Source organism: Podarcis bocagei (assembly GCF_964188305.1).
Source record: "Podarcis bocagei genome assembly, chromosome: 7".
NCBI lineage: Eukaryota > Metazoa > Chordata > Lepidosauria > Squamata > Lacertidae > Podarcis > Podarcis bocagei.
This window is the reverse complement of record NC_138132.1, coordinates 2,321,080-2,336,432: the sequence shown is the minus strand read 5'-3', so window position 1 is coordinate 2,336,432 and position 15,353 is coordinate 2,321,080. Positions and strand designations below refer to the sequence as shown.

The following is a 15,353-nucleotide window of genomic DNA, read 5'->3' as shown; positions in this document are numbered from 1 at the left end:
GTTTGGGTCTGGTGTGGTTGATTGGAGATGGCGTTCTGTGTGCCTCTGGTTCTGGTGTCGGTTTTTGTGGGGAGGGCTAATTTCCAGATGTCTGGCAGGCGGGACGTGTCGTCACGCTTGTTCATGTTGTGAGGGTGTTTCTCTATCTCGATGGCTTCCATGATTATTCTCTTGTGGTGATGTTCCATGTTAAAGAGCAATTTGGAATCTGCAAAATTAATTTCGTGTCCTGTTTCTTTCATGTGTTGGTAAAGAGAGGAAGTTTTTTCTTCTTTTTTGACGGCATTCTTGTGTTCTGCGATACGTGCATTTATTCGTCTGTTTGTTTGTCCAATGTACGTGGCTGGGCAGACTTTGCAGGGTATTTCATAGACCCCTTGGTTTTCTAGCTGGATTTTATCTTTGGGGTTTCTGAGGATATTGGCTATTTTTTGGTTGGTGCAAAAGGCTGTTTTGATATTGTGTTTATGGAGGATTTTGCTAATTTTATCTGTAGTGCCCTTGATATAAGGAAGGAGGGCCATGCCATTGTTTTCTTCTGTGTCTTGGTTTTTGGGGGGTGTTTCTTTTTGGATTAGAAAAAAGAAACACCCCCCAAAAACCAAGACACAGAAGAAAACAATGGCATGGCCCTCCTTCCTTATATCAAGGGCACTACAGATAAAATTAGCAAAATCCTCCATAAACACAATATCAAAACAGCCTTTTGCACCAACCAAAAAATAGCCAATATCCTCAGAAACCCCAAAGATAAAATCCAGCTAGAAAACCAAGGGGTCTATGAAATACCCTGCAAAGTCTGCCCAGCCACGTACATTGGACAAACAAACAGACGAATAAATGCACGTATCGCAGAACACAAGAATGCCGTCAAAAAAGAAGAAAAAACTTCCTCTCTTTACCAACACATGAAAGAAACAGGACACGAAATTAATTTTGCAGATTCCAAATTGCTCTTTAACATGGAACATCACCACAAGAGAATAATCATGGAAGCCATCGAGATAGAGAAACACCCTCACAACATGAACAAGCGTGACGACACGTCCCGCCTGCCAGACATCTGGAAATTAGCCCTCCCCACAAAAACCGACACCAGAACCAGAGGCACACAGAACGCCATCTCCAATCAACCACACCAGACCCAAACCCAGACCCTCTCCACAGATAAATTACAGACACCATCCAGTAACCAAACCATAGTGGCACCTCCGGATGCTGCACCCCCCTGCAATCCCTACACAGATCTGGCTGGCACAGGGCACAAAACCACAGCTCGCCCCTATACACGAAGCCAAGCCAGAGCACAACTATTTGCAGTACAACCATCTTCTCAGAAAAACTATTCACAAGCTCAAGAGGTCAAGACACGAAAGCTTTAGCAACTAATCCACACCTAATGACCCTCCTAAGTGGTACTCAGAATATCACTCAAGAAATCACTCAAGATATCCCTCAAGTAATTAATGAACAAAAGAAGATAAGGCACACTAACCTGGGAACTTCCTCTCTGCCCAGAACGTTGGAGGCTATACACCACACCCCCTCAACAGTATTTATAGGAACTCAAACACTGAGATCCTGCTCTGTTCCAGTAACAAGAAGCCGAAAGCACCAGCCTGAAGATGACGAGTGAGACCTCGTCGAAACGTCGCCTAGACACCCCAACTCTTACACGGGAAGACACCCGAAGACACCAAAACCTGCATTCCTGTACCCGTGAAAATCTACGAAAGCATATATATATATATATATATATATATATATATATATATATATATATATATATATATATATATATATATATATATATACTGTATGTATATAAAACACCAAAATAAATAAAAGTCAAATCGCTGCAAAATGTGAGGAACTGAATTAAAGACGGGAAGAAATGAGAAATTGACAGATCCTTCCATCCCTACTTGTGGGCCAACTGGAAGATTTGCACCACAAATACTTTATAACTCTTTTATTGGTTGTGGCCAAAAGAGAGTACACAGCTGGAAAACACTTGGAAATCCTTTGTGGTCTGTCAGGCTCATGGAAAAACTGACCAGAGCCTCAGAATATCAATCAGATGGCAATGACTTTATTGGCATGTAGTTTCACTTTATTTTGATATATCAAAGAAAAAGAACATTGCCATACATCCAGCCAATAACATGTGGATTCCTTCTTTCTGGGGTGTGGGGACTTTGAAAAGGTAAAGGGACCCCTGACCATTAGGTCCAGTCGTGGCCGACTCTGGGGTTGCGGCGCTCATCTCGCTTTATTGGCCGAGGGAGCCGGCGTACAGCTTCCGGGTCATGTGGCCAGCATGACTAAGCCGCTTCTGGCGAACCAGAGCAGCGCACGGAAACGCCGTTTACCTTCCCGCCAGAGCGGTACCTATTTATCTACTTGCACTTTGACGTGCTTTCGGACTGCTAGGTTGGCAGGAGCAGGGACCGAGCAACGGGAGCTCACTCCGTCGCGGGGATTCGAACCGCCGACCTTCTGATCGGCAAGCCCTACGCTCTGTGGTTTAACCCACAGCGCCACCCGCGTCCCTGTGGGGACTTTAGCAGGCAACAAAATAGTACGGTGAAGGCCTAATGTCAATCGGCAGGGAGATCCAAAGTGTAGGGGCTGCCACACTAAAAGATGGAGTTCTTGCATCCCACTCCTGTGGAAGGGAGTTCCGCAGATTAACTCTGCGCTGTGAAAAGAAGCGCTTCCTGTTATGTGTTCTGTAGCACCTGTCGCAATGCTGGTTCTGACAGAAGTGAAGTACTGATTGAGGGTTTCCCGGCTGAAGCGCTCGTGCTGAGGGATCCTTTGCACACCTACTCAAGAAAAAGGGCTGCCCATTGCCAGTTGCAGGAAGGGAAATTGGCGCCTTTAGGAGAAATCCCTCACTCCCTCGTTCTCTCCTTTCCTTCCCAGTGTTCCCCAAGAAGTAGGAATTCCTTTTAAGCAAGGTTCGCCCAAGTGGGGAGTCCACAGTACAGTGTTGCAGCTCACAGCACCTGGGGACACTCTCTTGAACCCGGATCAGGACCACAATGCTAGGGGTGTGGGCAGGGCCGGATTGAGGCTGGATGAGGCCCTAAGCAACTGAAGGCAATGGGGCCCTTTCTATGTCCAGCTGTCCTTTGTCAACAACAAATTGTCACTGTTTTTTGTGTTGAATAGATGCTAGATGGTAATTTATGGACCTCATAGGTATCTGAAGCCATTTGCACATCACAAAATATGCATTTTATCAAAGTAATCGTTGAACTGAAATACAAATAAGAAGTTGTTTATCTTATATTTTGGAAATGTACATCCAGATTTTTTTCCGTTTAATTTTTGGGGGGCCTCCCCAAGAGTGTGAAACCCTAAGCTGTAGCTTGTTTAGCTTATACAGTGGTAGCTTGGGTTAAGAACTTACGGTAATTTGTTCTGGAAGTCTGTTCTTAACCTGAAACTGTTTTTAACCTGAAGCACCACTTTAGCTAATGGGGCCTCCCGCTCCCTCTGCCGCGCAATTTCTGTTCTCATCCTGAAGCAAAGTTCTTAACACGAGGTACTATTTCTGGGTTTGCGGAGTCTGTAACCTGAAGCATCTGTAACCCGAGGTAAACGTAAAGGGACCATTAGGTCCAGTCGTGGCCGACTCTGGGGTTGTGGCGCTCATCTAGCTTTATTGGCCGAGGGAGCCAGTGTACAGCTTCCATGTCATGTGGCTAGCATGACTAAACCGCTTCTGGCGAACCAGAGCAGCGCACGGAAACGCCGTTTACCTTCCCGCCGGAGTGGTACCTATTTATCTACTTGCACTTTGACGTGCTTTCAAACTGCTAGGTTGGCAGGAGCAGGGACCAAGCAACGGGAGCTCACCCCATCACGGGGATTCGAACTGCCGACCTTCTGGCTGGCAAGTCCTAGGCTCTGTGGTTTAACCCACAGCGCCACCCGCGTCCCATAACCCGAGGTGCCACTGTACATAAATCTGGCACTGGCAAATGCTCAGCACAAGGCGTGGGGCGCAGGGAATGCAGCCCACCCGGGTGCCAAGACGCAACTGCTGCTGAGAGCCACTTCTCTGCAGGATCGCCTTTTCCTTCCTTTCTCCCATTACTGGCGCCCAGCCCTCCTGCCTGCCAGCCCTTATTCCCCTGGAGGGAGGGAGAAATCCTCTCCAACGCGCTTGTTGTTCACAGATGGGCGCCGGCAAACATTCCCCCCCTCCATCTCTTCTGCGCATTAATTGAACCTCTGCTTTACATTGCTTCAGGTGGAGATGAAAGGGAGAATGATCCATTTGTGTTTAAATACAGCAGCGGCAGGAGAGCTAAGTGATGGTGATGGCGTTGTTCTGCTGTCTCGGGAGAGGAAGGAGGGAGCGCGGGTCTGTACGGGGCAGGCTTTGAGATCCTGGAGCTGCGCTTGGGCGCTTGATCTGCAGGCTGCATAGGGGATTCACCTGCTGGAGCAGAGAGAAAAGACTGTGAGCAGGAATCACAGCAGCGCAGGAGGGAATTTCCTTCCAAAGACAGTTTGTTGCTTTTCCTCGCTTTGGAATTTCCTCCTGGAGTTGCTGAACCGGGTGTTTTCCCCCCAGCCCTTGCGGAGAAGAACTTGCGCGGGTAAGTGGGCACTTTTTGGTCTTTTATCAAGGCTGAGGAAAGGAGAGTCTTTGCCCTTCTCCTTCCCCAGTGCTGGCTGCAACCCCAAACCGAGGCGGAAATAAGTATCTGCGCCAGAGAACTTGCAAACTTAACTGTTGACAGTGGGCATTCTGGGGTCTGTTTCATCGCCAGGGAATGAGATCTCTCCCCCTGCCCCGCTGGCTGCAGTTCTAACATTGCATTAATTTCATAGATAGGCACGGGAAAATAAGCCCACATAGCGCCCCCCCCCCACAAAGCAGGGAACAGGTCTCTGCCCCAGAAAGCTTACAAATTAAATGTGGACAGTGGGCGCTTTTCGGTCTGTTGCATTGCTAGGGAATGAGATCCCCCCCCCGCAACCTGCAATATTTGTTGAAGTTATGTTGCATTAATGCACCCTTTTCTCCAAGGAGGTTAAGGTGGCATAAATGGTTCTTCTCCCCATTTGATGCTCACACAACAACCCTGAGAGGTAGGTCAGGCTGAGAGGCAGTGACTGGCCCAAGCTTCAGGGCTGAGTGGGGGGTTTGAACTACTCTATGACACTCTAACCATTGCATCACACTGCCTCTCTTGCTGTTCTAAGAGAGTATCACTTTCTCTGCCATCACCGATATAAATAGTGGTCTATTGGGCAAATTCCTCTTCTTTGTGGATCACTCATAGCTGAGTAGAATTGTCTTCCATAAACACAATTTTAACAATGAGTCCGTAAGTGACTGTGGAGGCCAATTCTGGATCCACACGTCCTTCCACAGTGGGGACATTGGTTTCCGGGTGAGAGTTGATCACGGTGTGGATTTGCCAAGCGTGCCTTCCTCTTAGCACGTTTCTCCCTTGCGTCCTGAGTTCGAGTGTCTTCAAAGCCCAGGACACCTTTGGTCAAGGCTGTTCTCCAACTGGAGCGCTTGCAGGCCAGTGTTTCCCAGTTGTCAGTGTTTATACTACATTTTTTAAAGATTTGCCTTGAGAGAGTCTTTAAAACTCTTTTGTTGACCACCAGCATTACGCTTACCATTTTTAAGTTTGGAATAGAGTAGTTGCTTTGGAAGACGATCATCAGGCATCCGCACAACATGACCAGTCCAACGAAGTTGATGTTGAAGAATCATTGCTTCAACACTTGTGATCTTTGCTTCTTCCAGTACACTGGCATTAGTTTGCCTGTCTTCCCAAGTGATGTAAAAAATTTTGGAGACGCTGTTGATGGAATCTTTCGAGGAGTTGGAGATAAACACACACACACGCCCCAAAAGTGGGGGAACAAGTCTCTGTGCTCCACAGAAGTTACAAGCAGAATGTTGACAGGGGTGGGAAGCAAAGTGAATCTTCCCTTGCTTGTGAATTTTATTCTAGCTTGACCTTTCTTGCATCACAGCACAATCCTATGTGCGTTTAAGGTAAAGGTAAAGGGACCCCTGACCATTAGGTCCAGTATTGGCCAAGTCTGGGGTTGCGGCGCTCATCTCGCTTTACTGGCCGAGGGAGATGGCGTACAGCTTCCGGGTCATGTGGCCAGCATGACTAAGTCGCTTCTGGTGAACCAGAGCAGCACACGGAAACGCCGTTTACCTTCCCGCTGGAGTGCTACCTATTTATCTACTTGCACTTTGACGTGCTTTCGAACTGCTAGGTTGGCAGGAGCTGGGACCGAGCAATGAGAGCTCACCCCGTGGCGGGGATTCGAACCGCCAACCTTCTGATCAGCAAGTCCTAGGCTCTGTGGTTTAACCCACACGCCACCCACGTCCCTAGCTTTACACAGAAGCAAATTCATTTAGTTTGGCGGGGCTTGCTCTCAAGTAAGTGTGCACAGGATTGCAACCTCAGTCTGAGTTTGTTTTCTGTGCCGCTGGGTGGATCAGAGGCTGACCTCTCCTCCAGTTCTAATTTATTTCCCTTCCTTACCTCCCCCTCCCCTTTTTATGAAGATTATCCGCTCTGGAATCCCACAACTAATTCTCCCCTGGTCTCCTTGCTGGCCCAATAGGACTAACTTAGCCAGCTAGCCCTGGTGATCATCTAATGTTAATTGAACGGATTCCCCCCCCCCCCCAAAAAAATTGATTTTTAAATTCTGAATTTATTGTTATTGATACTGTATTTTATGCTGTTTTTTGTTGCATCAATTAAGTCTTTTAAATTTGTTGTTAGCTGCCCTGAGCCCGGTTTTCTGAACCGGGAAGGGCAGGGTATATAAAAAAAAATTATATTATTATTAGCCCTCCTGGCAGTTCAGCAAAACCTCGCCTGGAGCACTTCAGCCTGGGTGCTGCTCCAGGGTTCACCCAGTCCCCAAGACCCACCTGTCAGCCCCATCCTTGCCCCCTTGTCTCCCTGATGTGGCTTGGAAGTGGACGTCTGAAAATGCTCAACCTTGGGAGATTTAGGGCAGAGAGTTAAACTATGGAACTCCCTCCCACTAGAGACAGTGATATCCAACAGCTTGTAGGACTTTGAAGGAAGAGTGGACCAGTTCATTGAGGCTATTGATGGTCGCAGAGACATCACCTTGCCAACAAAGGTCCGTATAGTTCAAGCTATGGTTTTCCCAGTCGTGATGTATGGAAGTGAGAGCTGGACCATAAAGAAGGCTGATCGCCGAAGAATTGATGCTTTTGAATTCTGGTGCTGGAGGAGACTCTTGAGAGTCCCATGGACTGCAAGAAGATCAAACCTCTCCATTCTGAAGGAAAGCAGCCCTGAGTGCTCCCTGGAAGGACAGATCCTGAAGCTGAGGCTCCAATACTTTGGCCACCTCATGAGAAGAGAAGACTCCCTGGAGAAGACCCTGATGTTGGGAAAGATGGAGGGCACAAGGAGAAGGGGACGACAGAGGACGAGATGGTGGGACAGTGTTCTCGAAGCTACCAGCATGAGTCTGACCAAACTGCGGGAGGCCGTGGAAGACAGGAGTGCCTGGCGTGCTCTGGTCCAGGGGGTCACAAAGAGGAGGACACGACTAAACGACTCAACAACACCAATTGATGGTTGCTAGCCAGAACTTCTCTGTTCTGCCTCCACAGTCGAGGCAGCCGGGCTTCTGAATCTCAACTGCTGGAAACCGCAGGAAGGGAGAGCTGCTAATTTTGCTGGCATTCTGCTTGTGGGTTTCCCAGAAGAGCCTTCTGGGTGGCGGCAGGATCCTGGAGTGGCGCTGAGAACACCGACATTGCAGGTTCGAGCCCCAGATGGGACTGGTGCATCTTCCCACATCGTGGGGGGGGGGGTTAACTAGATGACTGTGGAGGTCCCTTCCAACTCTACAGATCTATGATTCTATGACTAGATGGGTCTAGCAAATTCTTCTTACATTTGCTAAGTGATATGCAGTATCGTGCTTTGCACAGGCCTGGTCATCCTGTGGGTCGTCGCCCCCCATGTTGTTGGACTACAACTCCCATCATCCTTGAGCTCTGGCCTTGCTAGCTAGGGATGATGGGAGTTGTAGTCCAACAACATCTGGGGGGCCCCACAGGTTGAGAACCTTGCCAATTAAGGAATTTGATCCTTGGCTTTCTTAAGTGATGAATCGGTTACTTTCTAATAACCCTGAAGAGCCTCACTATAGGTTCCTTTGCTTGATTAAATATTGTTGTTGCTGCTATACAGGGCATAGCTGCCAACTTTTCCCTTTTTAAAAAAAGGGAAATTCCCTTATTCCGAATAGGATTCCTCGCGAGAAAAGGGGAAAGTTGACAGCTATGATACAGGGGCGTCTTACCCACAGAGATTAGTGGCGCAGGGGCGCCAGATTTTGGAGAGCGCCACAGGCTGAGTGTCCGGGAAGGAGAGTCAGGGCGCGCTCCCTTCCCGGCTCCCCTTCTCTCAGCCGCCCATCGGAGCGCGCTGCGTCCGGCTCAGGGAAGCCCCTTCGCGTCCTCTCCCTCCGGGGCTGCCTGGGCACCTGGAGGGCGCAATCGGGGCGGGCGCAAGGCCACCTCGCCGCCTGCCGCCCCCCTGCGGAGTCTGCCAGAGGAGCAGGGAAAAGCCCAGTGCGATCCCGGAGCCGAGTGAAGATGGCACAGCTGGCGAGCCACCTGATCTTGCTGGTACTCCTGTCGCGCGGAGTTCCCCCGACGGGGACAGGTAAGGGGCGCCGGGCGCTTAGAGGGCGCGGGAGGGCGCCTGGGCTGCGATCCGGGAGCCTCTTACTTAGGTGTAGCGCAGAGCCCGGGATGTAAACGAACTGGACAGAAGTCCCCACCCCTCGGCTTAAAAAACGGTCCTGGCTGTTAATAATCATCATCAAAAGGTATCCATTCTTTAAGAATATTTCTCTTTCACTATTCCTTACATTAACACACCAGAAACAAAAGACTGCTCCCTTCCTGGCTTCGACTGGTTGTTAATCAACAAAAAAATTGAGTTGATTAATCTGTTAGTTAAAAAAAACCCCAGACCATTTGAAAAAAGCGATTATATTAGAGATCTCTGGTTGCATGTCTACATTTCCTCCTTTATCTCCTACCTAAAGGTAAAGGTAAAGGGACCCCTGACCATTAGGTCCAGTCGTGGCCGACTCTGGGGTTGCGGCGCTCATCTCGCTTTACTGGCCAAAGGAGCCGGCGTACAGCTTCCGGGTCATGTGGCCAGCATGACTAAGCCGCTTCTGGCGAATCAGAGCAGCGCACAGAAACGCCATTTACCTTCCCGCCAGAGCTACTCGCACTTTGACGTGCTTTTGAACTGCTAGGTTGGCAGGAGCAGGGACCGAACAACAGGAGCTCACCCCATCGCAGGGATTCGAACCGCCGACCTTCTCATCGGCAAGCCCTAGGCTCTGTGGTTTAGACCACAGCGCCACCCGCGTCCCTATCTCCTACCCAACTTGTTCGCAAATTATGTCTCTTTGGTGTAGCCTGAAGCATTTAGCATGCGGGGGTGTCAGTCGGGTGTTCAGATGCGCATCTGTCTCCTGGTGCGTGTTGAGTTTCTGCTCAGTGGCAAACCCAGGTTTGTCAAGTGCAATGCGAGAAATTAAGGTTGGGGGACACATTCCTGTGCGCATAAACCCCTCGACGGCTGCATTCTAACGGGAGATGGTGGTATGACTCTTGCCTTTGTTCTGTTGGCTGAATTCTGGCCACACACGAGTTTCTACAGCTACACACAGGCACACAACTGACGGTCCACTTTTCCATTTTCCCAAATTGGAAAAGTGGTATAATACCGACAAAAGTGGCTTGCCAAATTATTGGAGTATTACAATATATCCAAAACAATGGGAGAAATTGGAAGGATCTCAAAAGAGAAGATAGACAAGGACTGGAAGGTGTTTAAAGCATACTTGCAAAATCATAGTGAAAAATCAGAACTCCTGTTAGAATAAATAAGTTCTGTTATAAATAATGAAATACTAAATAAGATGGATAACAATGTGTAACAGAAAAAGAAGTAGAAAGTTGGTTCAAAAGTGTGTGAAACAAAGTAATAGAAGGGGAAAGAAATTGCAACTGAGTAGATTGAAAGTCTAACACAAGGGTGGGGTGAGGGGTGGTGATGGGAAAAGGAAGTATGTGTGGGATTGAGTGTGGGTATGTATGAATATTTTTAAGGATTGTATAAAATGTATGTTTGTCTGTATATTTGTAACATGTTTGTATTAATGTTGAATTATTATATTAAAATAAAAAAATTTAAATTACAAAAAACAACTCACAGTCCAGTTTGGGAAGAGGCACAGCCACACCTTCCAGGCAGGTAACAGCACGCAAGAATGGCGCAGAGAGACGAGGGCTGAGGAGAGGCACACCTGAGGAGAAAGGATGTGGTTTAGGACTTCCAGACCTCCAGGTCTGATCTGAAGTCTCCAGGTGGAGAAAGGGATTGAATCTCCAGGTGCACAAGAGCACCCTTATCAATAACTTCAAAAAAATATTAAGAAGTTGGCTGCACATCACAGCAAAGACACTCTGAGCAAGGCTGGTCTGCCCTCCCAATTAACCTCCGTCTCCAGGGCCCAGCAGAGACATCGCCTTGCCGACAAAGGTCCATATAGTTAAAGCTCTGGTTTCCCCAGTAGTGATGTATGGAAGTGAGAGCTGGACCATCAAGAAGGCTGATCGCCGAAGAATAGATGCTTTTGAATTCTGGTGCTGGAGGAGACTCTGGAGAGTCCCATGGACTGCAAGAAGATCCAACCTCTCCATTCTGAAGGAAATCAGCCCTGAGTGCTCACTGGAAGGGCAGATCCTGAAGCTGAGGCTCCAGTACTTTGGCCACACCCTGAGAAGAGAAGACTCCCTGGAAAAGACCCTGATGTTGGGAAAGATGGAGGGCACAAGGAGAAGGGGACAACAGAGGATGAGATGGCGGGACAGTGTTCTCGAAGCTACCAGCATGAGTCTGACCAAACTGTGGGAGGCAGTGGAAGACAGGAGTGCCTGGCGTGCTCTGGTCCAGGGGGTCACGAAGAGGCGGACACCACTAAACAACAACTCCAGGGCCCACCTTGTAACATTGCCAGAGTCCACCCTAATTTTGCGCCCCATAAATTTGGGGCCTGAGATGCTCCTTGCGAGCTTTGGGGTTCCCCCATCATTCCCATCTCCATCTTTGGGTCCTTGGAGATTTCCCCGGTCTCTCCCACCCATCCTCGTACTTTTCCGGACGGAAACTGGCACCGCTTCAGCCGAACACTCTGGTTTGCCGGCGCCTCTCCATGGATCTCCTCCAGCAGCTCAGAGGCTTCCGTTCGCAGCCTGGCAGCGGCTCCCAAGTGGCCATGTGTACCAGCAGAGCCGGTGGGTGGGAGGCAAGAAGTGCCCCCCCCCCCGCTGGCGCCAACCGCTTCCCATCCACCGCCTGCCCCCCACTGCAAAACCTCAAGCTCTTTGGCGAAGTGCAAGGAACACTGTTAATTGCAACGTGCACCCTGCGTTTATTGAGTTTAGGCATTCCCACGCCGCTCTGCGTACAACATGGGGGCTGCTTACAATGAGAAGAGAAACCAACTTAAAATATGCACATTATTATTATTATTATTATTATTATTATTATTATTATTATTATTATATTTATACCCCGCCCTTTCCCGGTTCAAAAACCGGGCTCAGGATGCCTAACAACAAATTTAAAACACTTAATTATAAAAGCAGCATAAAATACAGTATAGAAACTTGTTGTTGTTTAGCTGTGTCCGCCTCTTCGTGACCCCCTGGACCAGAGCACGCCAGGCCCTCCTGTCTTCCACTGCCTCCCGCAGTTGGTGGCCTCCCCTTCCTCGGAGGTTTAGAAGCAGAAGTCGGATGGCCATCTGTCATGGATGCTTGAGTTGAGACTCCTGCACTGCAGGGAGTTGGTCTGGATGACCCTCAGGGTCTCAACTCTGATTCTAAGCTATGGTTACCAGATTATTATTTTTCAATGAATCCGGGGATACTTTTTTTCCTTTTTTTTATCTGAGTAGCAGCAGGGAGTGTGAGACAAAAGATCCTGGGCTCAAGCACACATGCATATTGTATAATGGTGCAAAGCCCTTCTTTCGCACCCTGTGAAACATAAATGCGCAGAGACTGGGCAACGGTGCGCCCTGCGCCCGTGACTCCCAAGCCTTCCCCAATCTCCTTCCCCCTTTGTTTTGACAGATCTGGGGAGGCTCAGGAGTCACGGGCGGGCAGCCGTTGCCCAGGAGGGGCCAGCCTGGTAGCGCAGTTGGCTCTTGCTGGCTTCAGGAGCTGCTCACTGCCGTGGCTCAGGAAAAATGGTGGGTGCCATGGCAGCGGGCAGCGAGCAGCTCCTATAACTAGCCAGAGCCAACTGCGCTGCCAGGCTGGCTCCGGGTTGCTGAGGCTGCCACTGCCACGTTTCCCGGGGACAGATTTGCAAATCTGGGGACATTCCGGGGACGGATTTTGTCCGGGGACAGATTTGCAAATCCGGGGACTGTCCCCGGGAACCAGGGACGTCTGGTAACCCTATTCTAAGTTCCAAACGCAACAACCTTTTCTCACAGGGAAGTGGGTCGTTCTGGTTCCCTTTTCCAACTCTACAGTATCCATTTTGAGGCAAGGCGACCAGAACGCTACATAGTGTTCCAGATGCGCTATAGATTTGCATAATGGCCTTATTATGATAACAGCAATTTTATATTCATTTCCTTTCATAACGATCCCTAGCATGGAATCTGCCCTTTTCACAGCCTCCACACGCACAACTACCCTTTTCATTCGGTTGAGCGTGTGCATGAGTGTTTTTAACCCGAGCCCTGGGTTCAAATCACTGTCCAGCCCTTGAATGTCCTCCGCCGTCTGCCAAGCTGGCCTACCTTGCAAGGTTGTGATGAGGTTATCTGGGGTGGGGTGGGGAGACTCTGCCCCCCGCTCTTCAGGGAGAGAGGTCTGGATAGGAATATAACTGAAACTAGCTTAGGTGGGATTGCTCAGTGGGCAGAGCATGAAGCTCTGAATCTCAGAGTTGTGGGAAAGATTCCTACATTGCAGGGGGGTGGACTAAATGACCCTCAGGGTCCCTTCCAATTCTGTGAAACAAAGTGGGCCTGGCGGACCGTTTCCTGCTCGCGTACAATTTTCAGCAGGAACAACGTGTGTCGCGAAACCATCGCCAGCGCTTCTCCCTTCTCCCCCGAGAGCTGATTCAATTAATGCCTGTTTGTTCCATCTCCAGCTATCTTTGAAATAAAAAAAATTCTGTTTGCTTTAGCTGGCGTGGAGGGAAAGGAGGACCCAGGGTGCCAGAATCCGTCCCCCCAGAGAAAGATGGGGTGTGCCTTATCAGGACCAGGCGTCACACCGGAGCCAACTTTTGACGTGGAAAAGAGAGGGTCGTTTGTGGAAGGCGGCCTGGACTTGAGCAAGGAGACTGAGTGCGGGGGAAACCCTGAGCGGCTCTCGCTTTCAGAGTCTCAGAAGGCCCTGATCCGAGAATCCTGGAAGATCCTGCACAAAGACATTGCAAGGGTCGGGGTCATAGTCTTCATCAGGTAAGGGCCGGCTGTGTGTGTGTGTGGCACGGAGGGTTTCCTTTCGAATTTATTATTTCGGTCACAGACCAGTTCCAGCTCACATACACTATCAAGGAAGTCGTAAAACACAACGGAGATACATTTGAATTTGCAATTAGATATAACAGGGGCAATACAGATACAGTGGACTCTCGGGTTGCAAACGTGATCCGTGCGGGATGCACGTTCGCAACCTGTAGCGTTCGCAACACGCGTCTGCACACGTGCTGGTTGTGAATCAGCGCTTCTGCGTATGCGCAAAGCACAATTTAGTGCTTCTGCACATGCGCGATCGCCGAAACCCGGAAGTAACCCGTTCTGGTACTTCTGGGTTTCGGCGGTCCGTAACCCGAAAAAACACAACCTGAAGAGACTGTAACCGAAGGTGTGACTGTATAAAAAGGTAAAGAGACCCCTGGCCATTAGGTCCAGTCGTGACCAACTCTGGGGTTGCGGCGCTCATCTCGCTTTTTTCGCTGAGGGAGCCGGCATTTGTCCACAGACAGCTTCCGGGTCATGTGGTCAGCATGACTAAGCCGCTTCTGGCGAACCAGAGCAGCACACAGAAACGCTGTTTACCTTCCCACTGGAGTGGTACCTATTTATCTACTTGCACTTTGTGCTTTCGAACCGCTAGGTTGGCAGGAGCAGGGACTGAGCAACGGGAGCTCACCCCGGCTCGGGGATTCGAACCACCGACCTTCTGATCGGCAAGTCCTAGGCTCTGTGGTTTAACCCACAGCGCCACCTGCGTCCCGTGACTGTATAGCAACAGTTTAAAAACATATAAATTAAAACTTAGTCACTACAATATAACCTAAATTTATCATTTAAGGCCTTAATCATTATGATAGCACAGCTTGTTCCCTAAGTTTTCTGGCAATCCCGCAGAATTTGGCTACCCTTAATGTGATCTCAGGATCCTTGTCCTCTACCAGGGATTTTAGACTTTGAAGTTTGGATTCATTTGGAACTGAACTGGTCAGAACTGAACATCCTTGTGATGCGTAGGAATCCCACAGGTGCAGCTGATGTATTAAGAGCCAATTGACAGTGGGACGGTCTCCTCGGAAGGCGGTGGACTCCATGGGAGGTTTCTAAGCAGGGGTTGGATGGCCCTCTCTCATCGTTAGTTGTGATTCTTGCTTTTCAGGGCATTGGGCTAAATGGAGGACCCCGTCCCAAGTCTAGAATCCTATAATTCTGTGATATGATAAGGTACAACCCAAGTTCTCAAAAAAAAAGGGAGGAAAAAAGTTCTGCTATTTCATGAAGCTGTGGGGAATGCGTTGGAGCAGACCCCTGCAACTAGCAGGATTCGACCCTGGTGAGCAGAGGGTTCAATCCTGCTCGCTTTGGCTTTGCAGGTTTGTTCCCCTGCTTGGGAAAGAGGCACTTGCATAGCCAAGGCTCAGTGCGGGGCTGTTTCAAAGCCCTTTTGCAAAGAGCCCTGTGTTGTTCTTTGCAGGGGGGACCTGCGACACCCTCTCCCACCTCCCCCCCCAAAAAATTCTTTATTATTCCAAAACCAAAGAGAATTACAAACATCAAATTCAGAATCCATATTCATTTTCTAACTTAAACCTATTGCAGAAGTTACCTGAATTAAAATATACCTAATTACTCTAAACTTCCCTTTGCTGTATATAAATACAACACGATTAGAACATTTATATTATAAATGATATTATAAATTCCCATATACCCCCCACTCCCATTCACCCATGCGTGATCTCAATTTTTTACTT

General features: G+C 49.0%; 1 protein-coding gene across 3 annotated transcripts in view; it reads left to right on the top strand.

Moving 5' to 3' along the window:
* The first annotated feature begins 4,195 nt into the window (after window positions 1-4,195).
* LOC308590519 (neuroglobin-like) overlaps window positions 4,196-15,353 on the top strand; it is a 39,094-nt gene continuing 27,936 nt past the window's right edge. The window contains exons 1-2 of one of the 3 annotated variants that reach the window (XM_081200639.1): window positions 4,196-4,616; window positions 13,305-13,584. In XM_081200639.1, coding sequence (XP_081056765.1) covers window positions 13,361-13,584 — 224 coding nt within the window. In that variant the 5' untranslated portion in view covers window positions 4,196-4,616; window positions 13,305-13,360. Of the gene's footprint in view, window positions 4,617-7,714; window positions 7,819-8,447; window positions 8,730-13,304; window positions 13,585-15,353 lie in introns of those variants that run through there. The other 2 variants (XM_081200640.1, XM_081200638.1) reach the window with 2 other exon arrangements.